Raw genomic sequence first — 21,224 nt, 5'->3', positions numbered from 1 at the left:
ATTCCAAAATAGGGTCTCAAACATTTTATAATTCTCATTTAAATTGTTAGGAGGCTTGGAGCTATTAGTTAATCTATCTTCCAATACACTGTTTAATATAGCACTGAATAAATGATGCAAGTTGTCAATGGATGAGTGATCAACTAATAGCTCTGCTAGTAATTGATTTATTTTTCTTCAATAAAGTTGCATAAACCAAAAAAAAAAAAAGTTAATATTCTAAAATCAGATAATGATTTACACATGAGGTACCTTGTGTATTGGGCCAATACCCTGGGCACCACTGCATTTATTTCAAGTTGTTTTGATGACTAAGAACACCAAATACGCTCCTTAAGTAAGTATCCAAAAGAAAATGTTACACCTCCTCCATCTATCCTGTCAGGTCAGATACCAAGAGCCAATGAGAACGACACATGCAAAAAAATGAAACTGGACCACTTTCTCACACCATACACAAAAATAAACTCAAAATGGATTAAAGACCTACATGTGAAACCTGAAACCATAAAAATCCTAGAGAAAGCATAGGCTGTGTAATTTCTTTCACATCAGCTAGAGCAATATTTTTCTAGATATATCACCCAAGGCAAGGGAAACAAAAGCAAAAATAAAGTACTGGGACTACATCAAAATTTTAAAAAAAACAAAAAACAAAAAACAAAAAACAGGACCCAAGGAGAATGAAAGCCTTGGCTAGTGAACACAGTGGTAGATCAACTGCATTTTTACATATCAAGATCCTTCAGTTTCTGAAAAGATATTTATCAAAAAAGAACTTTTTAAGGGCACCTAGGTGGCTCAGTCAGTTAAGCATCTGCCTTCGGCTCAGGTCATGATCCCGGAGTCCCAGGATCGAGTCCTGCATCAGGCTCCCCGCTCAGTGGGGAAAATACTTCTCCCTCTGCCCTTCCCCACTCTCGTGCTTTCTCTCTCTGTCTCACTCTCTCAAATAAATAAATAAAATCTAAAAAACAAAACACAACTTTTTGAAACCATTTAAAAGGTCAAAAACAGAAATGACTTGCATTCTCTTAAGAGATCAGATACAGAAAGTTGAAATAATTATTTCTGTTAACAATATCCAAAGGCATGGAGTATCCCAGTTGTTTTAAGGAAATTCAAATTCTCCAATCTGAGCAAAACATTAGGTTGTAAGCAGTTATTGCACATCAATCACAGAATCTGCTAACATTTATCACTACTCCAGAACCCTTCCTCATGCTGTCCAAAACACGTGCTCTTCTGCTGCTACAAATCCACCAAAATCCAGTTCAAGCCCCCTTGTTCAGTAAAGGCTTCCACGATGATACTTCGATTCTTCTGATCTCTATCCTGCATCAGCTAATATCATCAAATGCATTTTCTGCATGCTTTGCAACACAATGAAATCACTGAATCAAGGACTAGCGCTTTGCTTCACATTAACACTTAGCATAGGACTTCTCAATTTCACCTACATTTCAGTCAATGGGGGCTTTAACAATGTGTGTATTGATACACCAATATGCATGCACTCACATATACACAAACATACACAAGTGCCCAACTTGCAATCCCAAGATTCTGACTTATTTGGTCTATGTGGACTCCGGCATTATTTTATTATTATTATTACTGTTGTTAATTTACTCAAGGGGTTCCCCACTGATTATAAAAGTACAGTAGATTGAGCACCACTGTTGTAATACGCTAAACAGTATCTGTTCCAGTTTCTCAAGGTGTTGTTCATTATCAAAGGCAACACCCCTGAAGGCACTGTTGGAAAAAAACAAGCAAAAAAAACCCTCCTCGTGTCCTACCTATGTTCTGAGTGTCCTAAGATCCCAGCAGCTCAGCCTAGACATTACATCAGCATACCAGCAGCAGACAGAAAGGCAAGGGGAAAGGACAGGAATGGTTCAATCAAAATGTGAGGGTACTGGAGCGCCCGGCTGGCTCAGTCGGTGGAACGTGCAGCACTTGATCTCAGGGTTATAAGTTTGAGCCCCACACTGGGTGTAGAGATTACTTAAAAAAAATTAAATTAAAAAACAAAATAAAAAACAAAGCTTGAGGGTATTATTAGACCTTACTACCCTCTCAAAACAGAGACAGCATCAAGCCCTGGGCTTTCCTACTTCAAGCATGGACACCCTCTCATACATAATCATCAATGACACTAAAAATGCCAAGTTACCAAGCCAGTTATGACATGATGTGTCTGTGCAGAGTATAAGACAGCAATGAAAAGTTTACATATTTCATTCTCCATTTTATTAGGGTTCAGCAAATGATTTTTGAGTCGAGTAGGGGGAAAAGATAGTATCATATTCATAAGAAATTCTTTCTCAACCATAGATTTCAAGTAAAACACAGCAAGTGAACCAATAATTACCACTAGTGAAAGCTGTGCATCTGTATATGGAGGTATTCCAACCCCTCCCCCCACCCCCACTGCCAACTGAGAACTGCCTACAGTTAGGGCCTTCAGTTCACCATTATGCAGCTACATTGCTTGACATTCTATGCTCTAAGATTTTATTCCCATCAGCCTATCTTCATATCCTTCTCTACCAGTTCCTGGAGTCCTTTCTGTTAGGAGCTAAATTCTCACAGGAAGTTAAAGCCAGATATACAAGCAGTAGGTGCCCGTTTTAATGAAAACACATCCATATTATAAGGGCCTCCACTAGAGTAGCATGTTAAGAAAAAGTACACTAAATTTTACAAATAACAAAACAAGAACTGCCAAAAATATAAGCACCTAAGAAGACTTGGAAAGAACTGTTTTAGCATGATTTTAGCAAGCTAATTCTGACAAACATTTGCATTTAACTAAATTGGAAAACAAATGAAAATTTTAATGTCATAAGTACACTTTCAAACAAAATCCAAGATAAAAATTATTAATAAGGATGCCTCAGTGATTACGACTTAAGATTTCAACTAATCATAAAGAAGTATTTTTTATCTTTGTCCAGAAAACTCAGAGTAGCTGAATTCCACATGGCATCATCAGATATGTGCTTGGAAATTATCACATCATTGTTTTCTGGACTGAAATCTACTGTAGATATGTTTATGTTTAGAAAATAATTATAAGGCATGTATCATTCTAGAATACATTTGCTTATGGGTACATTCCTTCAAATCCCATACTAAAATAAAAGCGAGTTACCAGACTCTGAGGAGAATAGGAGTTGACAGCAGTGGAGCTGCCAGTCCCTGGTGCCATCTGATTGTTGTGCTGAGAATTTGTGAAGACAAGGGCTTGACCAAAGCCCTGCTGTTGGGAAGTTTCAAAGGAGTTGACTTCTGAGGCTTGACTGGGAGGAACAGGCTTCTGGAGCAAGGCTACCAGATCAATGCTAAGCAGACAAAAAGCAAATGAGGAACGAGTCAAAAGCAAATCTTATCAATAATGAATTTGAGAAGTGAATCAATATAGAATAAATTCATGTTAAAAAATAATCTAAGTGAGGAAAATCTTTGGAAACTGGAGTTTAAAGGAGCCAAGAGGACAGCATTAACTAAAGAAAACAAAACAAAAAACAAAAAAACAACAACATACAAAGCCACAGAGACTAAAGCAGGGCTTGGCAGAGAAGTGAAATGAAAAGGTGCATCAAGACAGTTCCACAGAAATAGCACAGTAATAACTGATTTGAAAACCTGGAGCAAATGAGTAAATAAACAATTTTCTAAAGTTTGGCTTATTTTCTGTAAAATATTTTCCCCCCTTCATTACTCAGAACCAATGTTTCTTAAACTTGCCTCAAGGAAAGTGAATTCCTACTGTGGGAGAATGAGAACCACAGTCATAGTAGACAATTCAAGCAGTTTCCCATTTATCATAAATATCCCAGTGAGTTCTGCATTCTAAGCTATAAGTTTATATAAATCTCCAAAAATTTTCTCTCTTAAATATTCAAGAAGGGGCGCCTGGGTGGCTCAGTTGGTTAAGGGTCTGCCTTCAGCTCAGGTGGGATCGAGCCCACATCAAGCCTGCTTCTCCCTCTCCCTGCCGCTCCCCCTACTTGCGCACACTCGCTCGCTCACTCTGTCAAATGAATAAAAAAAAAAAAATCTTAAAAAAAATACTGAGGAAAAAATGCGCAAAATATAAAAAAATGCACAAATACTCTGTTAACTACAACTCTTGTAATGTCCCCAGAAGAAGAGGTATCATGGCATGAAAACCTAAAAGCACGAGGAAGAACTAATCTTCTAGATCTATACTACCTGATATGTGAGTAAGCTACTAACTCTTCTCCACAGAACTGCAAGGTGCTCAAGATTAACTAACATGGTAATTTGCTCCATTAAACCCTCTCAAAGGCCAGTTTCCAGTTAGTTTTCCTGTCTGAAATGTTCACCACGCAGGTGAGGCAGATTCTGGAAGGTCAAATAATTCACGGCCCACTAATATCTGATAAAGAGTGAAGTTCCTAGGCCTGACTTCCTCTCCTTATGTACTACCCACTCTTACTTTCCCATAACCAGGTTGAAGTCCCAGACTAGTATTTTGGATCCCGAGGTAATTGTTCTAACTTATGATATCCTAACTCCAGGGATATAAATCCAGGGTAGTTATATTACATATAACCTATCTCAAAAGCTACATTATCAGAAAAAACACAGGACGTTCTATTCTAAAAGACTGACAGGATATTCACCTAAAAACACTACAACACTGTTTTCTGAAAAATAACCATTAAAGTCTATTTCTTTTTTTTTTTTGAAAACTGCCCTCCCATGCCCAATTGTGACCTCTGATCCCATCCTTTCCCTCCTGTTTCAGTGAGTAGGGGAGGGGACATTTTTTTAAATGAAAATGATCCTATGAAATTGAGTAATGAATACAATAAGGAAGTTATATCCATTCAATAAATTCTGAGCAATTCACAAAACCTTTGTTCATTTTTATTTCCCTATAATGAAGTCTTATAACCATCTCGTTTAGCAGGAAATTAAGCGTGTCAGGTTCAAAATTTCCTTCAATTCTCAGGGGTCATACATAGAAAGGCTTTCATCCTCCTAGATCATTGCATTTTGAAACCATAATCAAAGGTTTTCTGAGTTATTGTAGACACTAGGATGTAAATAAACGCTTTTCAAGAATTCAGTACTGGGGGCGCCTGGGTGGCTCAATTGTTAAGCGTCTGCCTTCGGCTCAGGTCATGATCTCAGGGTCCTGGCATCGAGCCCTGCATTGGGCTCCCTGCTCCACGGGAAGCCTGCTTCTCCCTCTCCCACTCCCCCTGCTTGTGTTCCCTCTCTGTGTCTCTCTCTGTTAAATAAATAAATAAAACCTTTAAAAAAAAAAATTCAGTTCTGTACATACTAATAATGTTTCTATTTTTCTGAAAATTCCTTCCTTTTCTGTAATCTAAGAGACTAGATGAAAACTAGTAGAGCCCACAGTCGTTAAGCGGCTGCCTTCGGCTCAGGTCATGATCCCAGGGTCCTGGGATCGAGCCCCACATCGGGCTCCCTGCTCGGCGGGAAGCCTGCTTCTCCCTCTCCCATTCCCCCTGCTTGTGTTCCCTCTCTCGCTGTCTCTCTGTCAAATAAATAAATAAAAATCTTAAAAAAACAAAAAAAACTAGTACAGCCCATATAAAATGAGAAGTTTGTATTAGCCTTAAAAGATCTAAATAAATGGTACTATACACAGAAACCAAAGGATATTTGGTATTAGGTTCATCTGTCAAAAAACAATATATTTATAAAAGTAAAAAAGAAAAACCACTAAATAAGTTTAAAATTATTAAATAAGCTTAATATTATTAAGCCAGCCTGGCTGGCTCAGTCAGTGGAACCTGCAACTCTTGATCTTGGGGTTGTGAGTTTGAGCCCCACATTGGCTAGAGATTACTTTTAAAAAAAAGTCTTTAGGGGCGCCTGGGTGGCTCAGTCAGTTAAGCAGCTGCCTTCGGCTCAGGTCATGATCCCAGGGTCCTGGGATTGAGCCCCACATCAGGCTCCCTGCTCGGCGGAGAGCCTGCTTCTCCCCCTCCCTCTGTCTGCCGCTCTGCCTACTTGTGCTCTCTATCTCTGTTAAATAAATAAATAAAAATCTTTAAAAAAAAAAAAAAGTCTTTAAAAATAAATAAAATAGGTTTAACATAATATCTATCACAAATGATAACAAATCAGAAACATAATCGCTATTTTAATTCATCAGAGGATATAATAAATTAGAAAATGATGGAGGCTCTGTCAGCTCACAAAGGTTAGGGATAAAACAAAATCTTAGAAGGGAAAAAGGTAAAAACAGAAAGAGATTCAAGCAAAGGAAAAAAACAGAGACCTAAGACCCAAAACAAATTTCCTGAGCAAGAAATTTAAATTATGCTTTGAACAACAAACAAAAGGTGAAAGAAATTGTTTACCTTTGCCCAGGTGTGACATGATTCTCTGCTGGAACAGCTGAGGCAGTGAAGACCTTTGTTTCAGAAAGCTGTTTGGAAAGGAATAAAAAAAATACTTCGCTTTTATTTTACAGAACATAAAACCAGAAATGTATCAAATTCCTGACAATTTTAGTCACCAGTACTCTTATTATACTTCACCCAAAAGTAGTCTGAAAGAAAGGAAATACATTAAGTGATCATGACAAGTAATATTCTTCAAGTGAAGGTAATTTTAGATTGGCAAACCCATAAAAAGGATTTCACATCAGGGAAAGAATGAAGTCAAGTCAGACCAGGGTTCAAGTCCTAGTCACACTACTCTATTTGACATTACACAAAATGAGAATACCACTAAAACCACCACAAATGCCAAACGTTTGAAAAAGGGCAAAAAATTGACATTTTCTTTCCCCCAAAACAGATAGTTTCAGTATTTTAACAGTAATCTGTGTTTCTTTTTTATTAAGTCATAGGTTTCCCTGTTTTTGTATAAAAACAACTTTGTTGAGGTTATATCACATTCAATGATCTGCAAATGCTCAAACCAAATAATTGAAATTTTATCATATGAATATGCCCATGAAATCATCACAAAATCAAGACAATGAACATACTACCCCAAAAGTTTGCTCCAGTCCCTATGTAATCAATCCCTCCTACCACTTACCTTAGTCCCCACGAAACCACCAATGTGTTTTCTGTCACTGTAGATAAAAGTGTTGTAATTTCTAGAATTTTAAGTGGAATTTTAAAATATGCACATTTTTTTTGGTCTGGCTTTGTTCAGTGAATACAATTATTTTAGATTTATACATATGGTCTAAATGCCCTTTCAAAGTTTTAAAGCGCCCAGGATAAGATTTTTTGAAACCTCAACTCACATTATTGAAAGGTAGGCTCTTTTCACATTTTCAAAGCAGAGTATGAGCTATTAAAGGCTGAAAAATGTTGACCTAATGAGATAATGTCAGAAATCGCAGAAAATTCTTTTCAAAAAGGCTGCTATAATACTTATCAACTCTAACAGTCTCAAACTCTGAAACACTGTATAAAAATCAGGTTGACTCACATATTAATATTCTGGCAGGGACAGAGCAGACAGTAGGTGCTCATTATCTATAAAAACAAATAAAAAGTGCTGAATAGATTGCTGTTTCAACAAGAAGGGCGTTCACTGCACCCTGTTCCAAGGTAGTATCTTATAGAGCTCCCAAGGAATCCATTTTTGCCTTAACTCTATTTAATATGTAAGATTCTATAAGACACAGAGAAAAGCAATAAAGGAGTAACTGAAAAGCAATGGTAGAGTAGATCCAAAGCCACAAAAATATTAATCAGTTCAAAGCAAATGAGAACCACATTAATTACTGACATCCTATTTAACCCTGGCAGAATAAAGAAAATTAAATGGTTTCCTCCTTCTCTATCGTCTAAAAAAAGGAGAGGCACAACTGCTGGCTCAGTCAGTAAAGCATGTGACTCTTGATCTCAGGGTCGTGAGTTCAAGCCTCAAGCATGTAGAAGCTACTTAAAAACAGAATCTTGGGGAAAGGGCGCAGGGTTTGAAACATGGCGGACAACATGGACCAGCAACAAACTACCAACACCGTAGAAGAGCCCCTGGATCTCATCAGGCTCAGCCTGGATGAGCGAATTTATGTGAAAATGAGAAATGACAGAGAGCTTCGAGGCAGACTACCTGCTTATGATCAGCATTTAAATATGATATTGGGAGATGTGGAAGAAACTGTGACTATAGAAATTGATGAGGAAACATACGAAGAGATATATAAATCAACAAAACGGAATATTCCAATGCTTTTTGTCCAGGGAGATGGTGTTGTACTAGTTGCCCCTCCATTAAGAGTTGGCTGAAACAAAGAATTTATCATGTGTGGAATATAGGAGCTTTTGTATGATTGCCTCTTTAAATGTAGAAACCTGTGGGGTGCCTGGGTGGCTCAGTCGTTAAGCGTCTGCCTTCGGCTCAGGTCATGATCCCAGTGTCCTGGGATCGAGTCCCACATCGGGCTCCCTGCTTGGCAGGAAGCCTGCTTCTCCCTCTCCCACTCCCCCTGCTTGTGTTCCTGCTCTAGCTATCTCTCTCTCTGTCAAATAAATAAATAAAATCTTTAATTAATAAATAAATAAATAAATAAATAAATGTAGAAACCTGTGTAAAATTTGATATTAAGAAATGACCAAGGATTCTTCCACTCCTGAAATGAGTTGATTTGCGGATAACTAAAAAATTCTTTTTTTTATTATTATTATTTTTAAAGATTTTATTTATTTATTTGACACAGAGAGAGAGACAGAGAGAGAAAGCACAGGCAGGTGGAGCGGCAGGCAGAGGGAGAGGGAGAAGCAGGCTCCAGAAGAAGCAGGCTCCCTGAGGAGCAGGGAGCCCGATGCGGGGCTCAATCCCAGGACCCTGGGATCATGACCTGAGCCGAAGGCAGTCGCTTAACCAACTGAGCCACCCAGGCGCCCCGATAACTAAAAAATTCTTAAGCTAAAGGGCATTTTAATTTTTTTCCAACCCTTTCAATAAATGTGCAAGATGCAGAACTTTTTTTCAGGAATTGATTTGTTCTGTTTTTTCAGACAATTTCTGATTTTTTTCCTTTAAATTAAATTTGAGGTTTCCTTTTTTGATAAAAAAAATAAAAAATAAAAAAATAAAATCTTAAAAAATTATGTAAAAAGCATTCTCATATTTCAAATGACACACACATTTTAAAATTTGTAAAAAGAAAAATAACAGACGAAAATACATAAAAATTATTTAAAGTGGCTGCCCTTAGGGGCAGCCTGGCTGGCTCAGTCAGTAGAGCATGCAACTCTTTGATCTCATGGTTGTAGGTTTGAGCCCTATGCTGAACGCAGAAATTAATTATGGAGAAATTAAAGGGGAAAAAAGGAGTAGGGAGGGAAGGGTTAGTAGTTATTGCTGTTTTTGTTGACTTTTTTTTTTAAAGATTTACTTATTTATTTGAGAGACAGAAAGTGTAGGGGCCAGGGGGTGGGGGGTGAGAATCTCAAGCAGACACCCTGCTGAATGTGGAGTCCGATGCGGGGCTCGATCTCACCACCCTGAGATCATGACCTGAGCCAAAACTAAGAGTCGGACACTTAATCAACTGAACCACCCAGGCGCTCCAATAGTTACTGTTCTAAGCTCTACAAGGAATTTTCAATTTGCACCATGTTTACTCATGGATCAATCACCATTATTTTATATAATCTCAGAAAAGTCTTAAATTTTCTTGTTAATTTCTGAGAAAAGACATCCAAATTTCCTATGCTAATTCTTTTCACTAATTACAAATTATACTGTGATATAATATGGGTTCTCCAGAATATTAATCTCTATAGGTGTACATTTGAACTGCTTGTTAACAACATTCATTGAAAAACCTCATCTGACCCACAGAACAATTAACAGAAAGTTAGGCAGGACAATGATATTCATTACACTGATAGAAAAGAGAAGGCTCAGTAAGGAAAGATGCATCACTCAAAGTCAACAGGTCAGCTCAGCTACAATTTGAATAAAGGCCTTTTTCATTCTTTTTTTTTTTTTAAGATTTTATTTTTATTTATTTGAGGGGGAGAGAAGGGGAGAGAGAGAGCAAGCAAGAGCACAAGGGAGGGGGTGAGAGAAGCAGACTCCTCGCTGAGCAGGGAGCCCGATGCAGAGGTCAATCCCAGGATGCTAGGATCATGACAGGAGTCGAAGGCAGCCGCTTAACCAACTGAGCACCCAGGCACCCCATGGTCTTTTGCATTCTGATCCCCTGCTGATTTTCTAAACTGCCTGCTGACCCAGACAGGAGCCAAAGAGATCTAAAGCTTCTAGCACTGGGAATATTTTTTTCCCCAACAAACTCTTAGCAAAAATTCAAGTAACAAACATATTTAAAAGTTGGACAAGTGCCCACAGGCTGCTCACTCTGTCTTCATCACTGGTACCCATCCCTCCACTGATTCAACTAACCACCCATCTAGTCCAGCATCTTCATATTACCAGTACCACAGAGCCTGATGACATCATACCCCAAAGATTTATGGTTAGTATATGGCAGAAGTTAATATATACCTTAAATCTCAATCAAATGAGCATCTCTATTGTCTTTCTTCCTCATACTTTACCCAGTTTGCTCACTAACAAACCAGATATAATACTGCTTCGCAGCAGGACAGAGGTGGCATAACTGTAGTTCATTTTAAAAACATACTTGTAGGGGCGCCTGGGTGGCTCAGTGCTTTAAGCATCTGACTTCCGCTCAGATCACGAACTCAGATGTCCCTCTCCCTGTGCCCCTCTGTTTGTGCTCTCTCTCTCAAAAAAAAATAAAATTTTTAAAATACATATACTTATAAAATAATAAATAAAAATACACTTGTTAAAACAGAATGGTAAAGGGGGGCGGAAATCTCAAGAAAAAATTTTCAAAGTCTGGGTCACTTTATGTGATATTAAAGGTCAATACTTGAGGGGCACCTGGGTGGCTCAGTCGTTATGCGTCTGCCTTCGGCTCAGGTCATGATCCCAGGGTCCTGGGATCAAGCCCCGCATAGGTCTCCCTGCTCCGCGGGAAGCCTGCTTCTCCCTCTCCCACTCCCCCTGCTTGTGTTCCCTCTCTCGCTGTGTCTCTCTCTGTCAAATAAATAAATAAAATCTTTTTAAAAAAAGGTCAATACTTGGGACACCTGGCTGGCTCAATCGGTAGAGCATGCAACTCTTGGGTCTTGGGTTCATGAGTTTGAGCCCCATACTGGACGTAGAGATTACTTAAAAATTAATAAATTTAAAACCCATCATTTAAATAAAGGTCGATACTTATAACCCCTTTATTCTCTTCCGCACACTGTTCATGTACATACACATGTTCTGGCACTTGAGAGTCAAAGAGAAAAATGGTATAAAATATGGTATAGGGCTACTTGTTCAGTTACATTTTCTTTTTTAAATATTTTTTTAATCAAAGAATATCTTATGCTGAGCCCAGAGTTATAGATCAACACTACCAGAGTTAGTGTAGTACACTCAAAAATGTCTATGGAATAAATGAATATAAAAAGAGCTAGTCTAGTTTTAAAAAGAAGGGGTTGGGCCTAGAACCAGAATCACCTAATTCAGGTTAATTTCAGCTGTGACCCAAACACTGACTGATCTCCATTAATAAAAATGCTATAAAAAATAAACAGGTCAGGGGGCGCCTGGTTGGCTCAGTCGTTAAGCGCCTGCCTTCAGCTCACATCATGATCTCAGGGTCCTGGGATCGAGCCCCGCATCGGGTTCCCTGTTCAGTGTGAAGCCTGCTTCCCCCTTTCTCCCTCTCCCACTCCCCCTGCTTGTGTTCCCTCTCTCACTGTATCTCTCTCTGTCAAAGAAATAAATAAAATAAAAATAAAATAAAATAAACAAACAAACAGGTCAGGCAATAGCAGCACTTGGTTATCAGAACAAACAAGGGGCGCCCAGGTGGCTCAGTAAGTTAAGCATCTAACTTTGGCTCAGGTCATGATCCCGGAGTCCTGGGATCAAGTCTCACATTGGGCTCCCTGCTTGGCAGGGAGCCTGCTTCTCCCTCTCTCCCTCTGTCCCTCCCCCTGCTTCAGCACTCTCACTCTCAAATAAATAAAATCTTTAAAAATTAAAAAAAAATTTAAAAATTTTTTAAAAGAACAAACAAAAGATAAGCTAAAAAAATGATTTCAGTCCTGTTTTACAATTGGTCATTTTTAAGTGGATGCTTTAAAACCAAGTTTCTTAAAAATCTCAAAACACCAACCTCCTTCTGAGAAGCACTTGCTAAAAAACATGATAATCATAGATGTCTGAAAAGGAGCCATGAACAACTCAAGATGTCTCCAGCTTTCTTCAAGGAATGCATGCCCCAATCAGAAACCAAAAGGAGAAGGATCTAATCTGATGCTAAATACTTACATCTTCAGTCCAGTCGTCTGTTGTCCACTCTTCCACAGAATTCTTCCAGGTTCCTGTTGACAATAATCATAGTTTACATCACAAAGGCAAATACTATCTTACTGCAAATAATTCTCTGTTGTATACTGCACAAGATGTGTCATGTATCTCATTAATTTAGTTTACAATCCAAGAAATATGAAGCTCCTGATCTATTCTCAGTAAAATGTCATGTTCTCACATACCAACTTAGCTAGGTACTATCCACATAACCTCAAAGCAATTTCTCAAACTGATTTTGCATCAGTGTAGATCATATTCAAGCAATTCTGCCATAAGTACGAACACAGCACAAATACACACAATGAGATCCTTATGATATATAAAACTTAGAACAAAATTATGAAGCGGTCTGCCTTGGACCCTAATTTCATGTAGATTACAGAGTTTCTAAATTTATACAAGCATCCTTTTTATAAGATATTTATTCCATTCTATGGTTTTCTAATAGATCCCCAGCAAAGGTTAGTCCTGTTCACATGAAGTATGTGCTGTAACTCCTGATTAGGTACAAAGGATCTGCTCAAACAATTGTTACAGAACAAACATCTATCAAATAATTAAGTGCTTTAAAAAGAAAGCATTTGTGGTGGCATCTGGGTGGCTCATTTGGTTAAGCCTCTGTCTTCAGCTCAGGTCATGATCCCGGAGTCCTGGGATCGAGCCCCAAGTCAGGCTCCATGCTCAGTGGAGAGTCTGCTTCCCCCTCTCCCTCTGTCCCTTCCCCTGCTCCTTCTCTCTCTCTCACTCTCAAGTAATAATAAAATCTTTAAATTTTTTTTTTAAAGATTAAAAAAAAAAAAAAAACCACATGTCCAGAAATGCTGACTTTAGTATTCAGAGATCCTGTATAAGTACAGGACCATTATTTTAAACTATACATGCAAATACACACCCAGAGAAAATGGTTTTAAAAGAAAATATACCAAGATATCAACTATAACTACCCCCAGGAAGTAGGACTGTCAATGTTTTCGTTCCTTCCAACAGGAAGAAATGAGCTGAGCATCTGACCTACAATGAAGTCTGTGTGTGTAGAGAGGACAAAAGGAAGAGAAGGGAACACTCTTGAGAAAAAAAGGCAGGTAACCAGATCTCATCTCCTTGGAATCAGGTCAATAACCTAATAACCAACTGCCTCATAAATAAATAGATGTTATTACCTAGGAATAGAGTCCTTCTCTATGGAATCTTTTGATTGGATGTCCCTAGTTTAGGACTGGTTATGGCAAACACAGAATTGATGCATTTATGCAGTATGGCTCCCTATAAAATATCACCTAAGATATGCTACTACTTGGGAGATTTTTTTAAACCTGCGAAAATTTCCTGCTGTGAGAAACCTACACACATCACTGATAGACTTCATCTATTATTGTGGATCATAGGGCATATATATTATAGGAAGGAAGAATGGCAATACAGGCACTCATTGTTCTTCCGTGCTTCTCAACTGCATGTATCCTTGAAATAACTGTAAAGATTCATAGAGAAAGATCTGAACTGACAATCTGATCCTTTGTACTGGTTTACTCACCATACTTTTTTTTTTTTTAGATTTTATTTATTTATTTGACAGAGAGATAGAGCACAAGTAGGTAGAGAGGCAGGCAGAGGGAGAGGGAAAAGCAGGCTCTCCACTGAGCAGGGAGCCTGATATGGGACTCGATCCCAGAACCCTGGGATCATGACCTGAGCCAAAGGCAGCCGCTTAACCAACTGAGCCACCCAGGCGCCCCCTCATACCTTTTAATGGTTTCCATAATTTTTCTACAAATGTCATAAAACAAATATCCCAAAACATCTCTCTGAATTAAAATATTTTCTTAAAACTAGAAAAAAGTTATAGCCTAAGTGAAAAAACAAAACATGCAATTAGTCCCAGTCGGAAATCAGTACTGAAAACTTGTTCTCTAAGACCTCTGCACAGGCTTCTTGGAGATCACCCTGTACACAAACCTTAATAAATCTAAGGCAAGCCATGTACATACTCTCCACTCTTATATTCCTTCTACAATGTGACTTTCTTCTAGGTACTAATAATACATAATCTCCAATCTTTGAATATATCTCCTTCGAAACTTCTCTAAGTAAATTTATAGTTTTAAAAGGACACAATTAGATTAAAGAATGGACAGTACACACTGTTCTTGGTGCCACCTCCATGCAACCTACCATATGCTCACGCTGTCAAATTCATCATAAGAGACAGTATTCTAAAGATTAACAGATTCTGGGGTGCCTGGGTGGCTCAGTCGTTAAGCGTCTGCCTTCGGCTCAGGTCATGATCCCAGAGTCCTGGGATCGAGCCCCACATCGGGCTGGCTCCCTGCTCGGCAGGAGGCCTGCTTCTCCCTCTCCCACTCCCACTGCTTGTTACCTCTCTCACTGTGTCTCTCTCTGCCAAATAAATAAATAAAATCTTAAAAAAAAAATGATTAAGAAATTTTATGAAAAGCTGAGGCTCAACCCAAGCAGTTTTAGGAACATTCTAATCAAGAAACAGAAAGCAGGGGCACCTAGCTATTTCAGTCTGTAGAGCATGGGACTCTTGATCTTGGGGTTGTAAGTTTAAGTCCCACACTGGATGTAGAGATTACTTAAAAATAAAATCTTAAAAAAAAACAAAACAAAACTTGAAAGTTGGAAAATAGCTAGAAAGATAAAAAGAAGGGATATTCCAAAGGAGAAAAATAACGATGAAGCATTAAAAAGCCTTCTATATAAAATATTAAAAGTATCCTAAAGTTTACAACATACCTTTTTTTTCCAAAAATTTTTAAGTTGTGGTAAAATACTCATAAAATTTACTCTTGTGATCATTTTTAAATGTACTCTGTGGTATTAAGTTAAAGCACACTTTCATACACATGATGTAAAGAGATTCGACTAACACTTAAGAGACAGGGGTATTTTGAAAATAATTAAAACACAAATTTAGACATGTAGAATACAGTCAGAATGTGAGTACATTTACTAACTGGCAGAAGACCATATATGTAGTCACAAGCAGAAGTGCAACATGGTAAAGTGGTTATGTCAGGCAACAGAGAGGATAGCCCCTTATCAGAAATCAGGGCCAACTGTTGCAGTAACCCACCCTAAATACATAGACTATAAAATTATGAGACATTACATAAAGACGAATTTGGTTCAAGTCCTAATCCTATTGTAAAATATTAGAATTTTACAGTAAGACTTTGGTCTCCATTATAGACCTATAAACCTACACCTCAAACTATGGGAAAATGTCAGTAACAATTTATTTTCAGCTCATAACAAATTTGAGATGCATGCTCTATGTTCAACTTAACTTGATGTTAGCCCTCTATCAAAAGCATACATAAGGCAGCCACACAGGAAAAAGGAAAACAATGAGTTAAAAACCTGTGCTGTCTTGAAGGCCAATCTATAAACCATTTCCATAATCAAAAGTTGATATTTAATCAAGTAGTTGTAAAAACACAGTTTTTACAATTATTCACCTGAGGTTTTCTTAGCTAGCCTTGATTAAAATGGAAGATACTATAAGCATTTTAGGAGACTTTTTCTTTTTAAAGTAAGCTCTGTGCCCAACATGCTGCTTTAACTCATGACCCCAAAATCAAGTCGCATGCTCTGCAGATTGAGCCAGCTAGGCATCCCCATTTTAGTAGATTTGTAACTAAGGGAAATTTTTCAATTAAAACAACAATACCTTTGAGTCCATAAAAATTTTTGTTTGGCAGATCCTGAGCTACAATATGAACATTTGATGCCAGTTCTGCAGATCAATGTACAAGGGAAGGTCTTAACATATTAAATTAATGAAGGTATTCATCAAAAGAAAAACAGGTCAGCAACTTAAATAGAGAAAGTAAAGCGTCAAAGCTATGTCTATGCTGTGCATCAGAGAAGAAAACTTACTGCAATCCATATTGTGACAGCCCACTGTGACTCAACTATAAATCTTATTATTAGCCAGATGGCCTCTGAACATTCAACTGCATCAACTACCCTTGTTCACATTCCCATGTTCATCAAACTCCCTTCCCACTTGTCAAGAGCATTCCAATGTTTAACAAGTTATGTTTAGTATGTTTAAATTTAATAAATTAGCATTCTGACTACCCTTCAGTCTTTCTATTTTGGTTAATGGAGGTCTGCCTCTAAGGAATGGATTTATTATCCTGTCAAAAGTCAGGTTTCTGAACCTATAATTACGGCTGAGGGCCAGACTTGTAACTCTGTGTTTTCAACAAGACAATGCCACTCTATGACGCCCTTAGAGAAATACCCAGGCTCTATCAACGGAATCCTTTAACTGTATTTGGCATTAAACATGTTTGCTTATTTTTTAGCAAGGAATTGGCTACTCTAAATGAGAATGAGGAGAAGGAGGGAGAAGAGATAAACACAAGACAGAAAAGAACAGGAGGCAGAATGAGAAAAAAGAAAAGTAACAGTTAATCAACTAATTCAACATTGTTTCAACACCTGATTTCAAAATCAATAAAGGTTATGAATAAAGCTGCTTTACATTCTGTGCAGGTTTTTGTGTGGCTATGTTTTCATTCCTCTTCAATAAAAAACAAGGGTTGAGGCGCCTGGGTGGCTCAGTCGTTAAGCGTCTGCCTTCGGCTCAGGTCATGATCCTAGGGTCCTGGGATCGAGCCCCCATCGGGCTCCCTGCTCTGCAGGAAGCCTGCTTCTCCCTCTCCCACTCCCCCTGCTTGTGTTCCTGCTCTCACTGTCTCTGTGTCAAATAAATAAAATCTTTAAAAACAAAAACAAAAACAAGGGTTGGGATTTTAAGACTATGTCGTGAATGTACACTTTCACACCAGGAATGTATGAGTTCCGGCTGTTCTGCCACCTTTATTAATACTTAGTACTGTCAGTTTCCTTCTACAGCCATTTTTGTTTTGATTTTGTTTTTTTTTTTTTTTTTAAGTAACTTCTACACCCAACATAAGTCTTGAACCTACAACCCCAAGATCAAGAGTCGCATGCTCTACTGACTGAGACAGTCAGTTGCCCCTCTAAAGCCATTTTTATGAATGAAAAGTGGCAACCTATTATGGTTTTAATTTGTATTTCTCCTACAACCAATGATAATGAGCACATTTGTATCTTCCTCTTTGAAGTATATGTTCAAATCTTTTGCTCTTTTATTAACTTTTTATTTTGAAATAACTACAGATTGACTAGAAGTTATCCATATCCTAATGATTACATGCCCCATAATTATAGTACAACAATCAAAAAAAACTGGCATAGATACAAAGTGTGTGTATAGTTCTAGGTCATCTTTTTATTTTGGTAAAATACACTTAAAATCACTTTTTTGGGGGGGGGCAAAAAACTTACCATGTTAACCCTTCTTAATTGCACAACGCATTACCATTATATTCAATGTTATACAAACCCACACCACTACCCATTTCCACAACTTTTTCATTTTTGCTCATTCTTAATTGCTCATTTATTTTATTGGGTTGCTTGTTTTCTTATGAGTTGTTAAGAATTCTTTATATATTCTATATACAAATCCCTTTTCAAATGGGGGTTTGGGGGTGCCTGGCTGGCTCAGTCGGTAGAGCATGTGGCTTTTGATCTCTGGGTTGCAGGTTCAAGCCCCATGTTGGGTGGAGAGATAACATAAAAGGGGCACCTGGGTGGCTCAGTCATTAAGCGTCTGCTTTCGGCTCAGGTCATGATCCCAGGGTCCTGGGATCAAGCCCCGTATTGGGCTCCCTGCTCAGCAGAAGTCTGCTTCTCCCTCTCCCACTCCCCCTGCTTGTGTTCCCTCTCTCGCTGTGTCTCTGTGAAATAAATAAATAAAATTTTTAAAAATAATAAAATAAAAAATGGGAGTTTTATAAATATTTCCTCCTTTCACCTTATTTATTTTCTCCTCAAGAACCAAGTTTTTGGGGCACCTGTGTGGCTCAGTCGTTTAAGCATCTGCCTTTGGCTCAGGTCATGATCCCAGGGTCCTGGGATTGAGCCCCACATGGGGCTTCCTGCTCAGTGGAGAGCCTGCTTCTCCCTCTCCTTCTGCCTGCCGCTCTGCCTATCTCTGCTGTCAAATAAATAAATAAAATCTTTAAAAAAAAAGAACCAAGTTTTTGTTTTATAACTCGTGCTTACTGTGTCCTATATAAGAAATCTTGCCTAACCCAAGGTGGCCTAAGATTTGCCCCTGTATTTTCTTTAGAAGTTATCCTACCAGGTTTCACATTTAGAACTATTACCTACTTGGGGCGCCTGGGTGGCTCAGTCGGTTAAGCGGCTGCCTTCAGCTCAGGTCATGATCCCTGGGTCCTGGGATTGAGCCCCATGTCCGGCTCCCTGCTCAGTGGAGAGCCTGCTTCTCCCTCTCTCTCTGCCTGCCTCTCTGCCTACTTGTGCTTTCTCTGTGTCAAATAAATAAATAAAATCTTTAAAAAATTAAAAAAAAAGAACTATTACCTACTTGATTTTATTTTTTTTGTGTAGAACAGTGTAATAAATACCACTGAAGTGCCTTGAAACTGTTGTCCTAAGTCAATTAATTAGCCATATATCTATGTGTTTATTGCTAGATTCGCTATTACATAATTGATCAGTCTCAATGCTTTTGCCAAATCCACAGATTATTGTAGCTTTAACTTTTTAAGGGGCGCCTGGGTGGCTCAGTTGGTTGAGCGTCGGACTCTTGGTTTCCGCTCAGGTCATGATCTCTGGGTCATGAGCTCACGCCCCATGTTGGTCTCCATGCTGGGTGAGGAGCCTACTTAAGATCCCCCCCCCCCCCGAAAAAAAAGATTCTGTCTCCCTCTGCTCCTCTCCCCTCCCCCCCCAAAGAAAGAAAGAAACAAACTTTTGAAATCAAGGCATATGATCTAAACGTTGTTGTTCTTTTTCAAAATTCTTTGGGCTATGCCAGTTCCTGTATTTGTCTATAAAAATTTATTTATTTATTTTTAAATTTTTATTTGACAGAGAGAGACAAAGTGAGAGAAGGAACACAAGCAGGGGGAGAGGGAGAAGCAGGCTTCCCGCCGAGCAGGGAGCCCGATGCGGGGCTGGATCCCAGGACCCTGGGACCATGACCTGAGCCGAAGGCAGACGCTTAACAACTGAGCCACCCAGCGGCCCCTAAATAAAATGTTTTTAAAAAAAATAAATTTGGGGGGCACCTGGGTGGCTCAGTCGTTAAGCGTCTGCCTTCGGCTCAGGTCATAGTCCCAGGGTCGGGCTCCCTGCTCGGCGGGAAGCCTGCTTCTCCCTCTCCTGCTCCCCCTGCTTGTGTTCCTTCTCTCGCTCTCTCTGTGTCAAATAAATAAATAAAATCCTAAAAAAAACAAAACAAAACAGAAACATTTTATTTATTTGCCAGAGAGAGAAAGCGCGCGTGCGTGCATAAGCGGGGGGGTGGTGGGGGTGGAGCACCAGACAGAGGGACAAGTAGGCTCCACACTGAGCAAGGAGTTCAATGTGGGACTCCATCCCAGGACCCTAGGATCATACCCTGACCTGAAGGCAGACGCTTAACCAACTGAGCCACCCAGGCGTCTCTTCTATAAAAACTTCAAAAGCAAGTTAATTTACACAACAATAATCTGCTAGGATTTTTTTTTTTAAGTATTTATTCGAGAGAGAAAAAGAGAGCATGCACAAGTGGGAGGGGGCAGAGAGAAGCTGACTCCCCGCTGTGCAGAGAGCCAGATGCCCAACTGAGCCTAAGGCAGATGCCCAACCGAATGAGCCACCCAGGCGCCCCTGCTAGGATTTTGATTCAACTTGTACTGCACCTAAACACCAATTTGAGAAAAAATAACTTTTTAATAATATACTGAATGATCCAGTTCATAAACACTGAGTATCTCTCCCCTTTGTTGGGTCTTGATATTTCTCAAGATGCATAATTTTCAACATACAAATATTGCACACATTCTAAGTATTTCATGTTTTTATAATACTGTAAATAATACTTTTTTTCCTTTTTAATTCTCATTTGCAATTGTTCATTGCTAGTAGAGAAACACAGTCTTGATTTTAGGGGTGGTCACAGAAGTATATGCATTTGTTTGACTTCACCTACTTGTACCCCTTAAAAAAGATAAATATTATTGCCTATAAATTTTATAGGCAATAAACCTGACATTTTAAAAAACTAGCAAGATAAATTTTCACAAAGTGGAGTACCATGAATTAATGTCCAAGGAGAGAGTCAGTAAAAACTAAGTTTCACAACAGTGAGAGCTGAAATATATAAAAATATATAAAAATGGTATATCTTTCCATTTATTTCTTGAAACTTGATTCCATGTTTTAAATATAACATTTAACATTTTCATAGGTAGAAGACTTATCATTTTGCTCATCATTACACTTCTTCCTAAGCATTTGATGTTTTTGAGGCTCCTAATTTTTTTCCATTTTCTCTTTGTTGATGGTTTATAGAATATATCTTCTATTGAACTTCCACCTAGCACCTTTTAAAACTCCTTTATTAATTTTTAATATTTTATCTAGATTTTTATATCACTGCCAGGAATGACAGGTTCTTCCTTGTCTTTCTAACCCTTCTGACTTTTTTCATTCTTTACTGTAATGATTACAACCTCTAGTACACTGTCATATAGAAAGAGTAAGAGTAAACTCCTTTATCTTGTTCCAGAGAAAAAATATCAGCTTTACTCAAAGTATGAATAATACTGGGGCGCCTGGGTGGCTCAGCCGTTAAGCGTCTGCCTTCGGCTCAGGTCATGATCTCAGGGTCCTGGGATCGAGCCCCACATCGGGCTCCCTGCTCAGTGGGAAGCCTGCTTCTCCCTCTCCCACTCCCCCTGCTTGTGTTCCCT

At 38.6% G+C, this 21,224-nt stretch overlaps 2 protein-coding genes and 1 non-coding gene across 4 annotated transcripts in view; 1 reads left to right on the top strand and 2 right to left on the bottom strand.

The window, feature by feature from the left end:
* UBAP2 (ubiquitin associated protein 2) overlaps positions 1 to 21,224 on the bottom strand; it is a 128,285-nt gene that overhangs the window by 25,582 nt on the left and 81,479 nt on the right. For both annotated transcript variants that reach the window (XM_032396916.1, XM_032396915.1), the window contains exons 9-11: positions 12,355 to 12,407; positions 6,378 to 6,445; positions 3,161 to 3,350 (exon numbers count right to left, since the gene is read on the bottom strand). In XM_032396916.1, the coding sequence (XP_032252807.1) occupies positions 3,161 to 3,350; positions 6,378 to 6,445; positions 12,355 to 12,407 (311 nt within the window). The remainder of the gene's footprint in view (positions 1 to 3,160; positions 3,351 to 6,377; positions 6,446 to 12,354; positions 12,408 to 21,224) is intronic.
* LOC116627214 lies at positions 2,958 to 3,040 on the bottom strand. Its single transcript, XR_004298450.1, has one exon. It is a non-coding gene; the product is annotated as a small nucleolar RNA SNORD121A (small nucleolar RNA).
* On the top strand, positions 6,470 to 8,347 carry LOC116627201 (U6 snRNA-associated Sm-like protein LSm3). The gene has a single exon (XM_032396918.1). It carries the CDS (start codon positions 7,968 to 7,970, stop codon positions 8,271 to 8,273), a length of 306 nt encoding a protein of 101 aa, XP_032252809.1. The 5' UTR covers positions 6,470 to 7,967; the 3' UTR covers positions 8,274 to 8,347.

Source organism: Phoca vitulina, unplaced genomic scaffold (assembly GCF_004348235.1).
Source record: "Phoca vitulina isolate PV1807 unplaced genomic scaffold, GSC_HSeal_1.0 scaffold94, whole genome shotgun sequence".
In the NCBI taxonomy this organism is placed as follows: domain Eukaryota; kingdom Metazoa; phylum Chordata; class Mammalia; order Carnivora; family Phocidae; genus Phoca; species Phoca vitulina.
This window is presented reverse-complemented; position numbering and strand designations above follow the sequence as displayed.

Coding starts and splice junctions, on each gene's coding strand:
- LOC116627201 (XM_032396918.1), top strand. CDS start 7,968: ATGGCGGACAACATGGACCAGCAACAAACTACCAACACCGTAGAAGAG.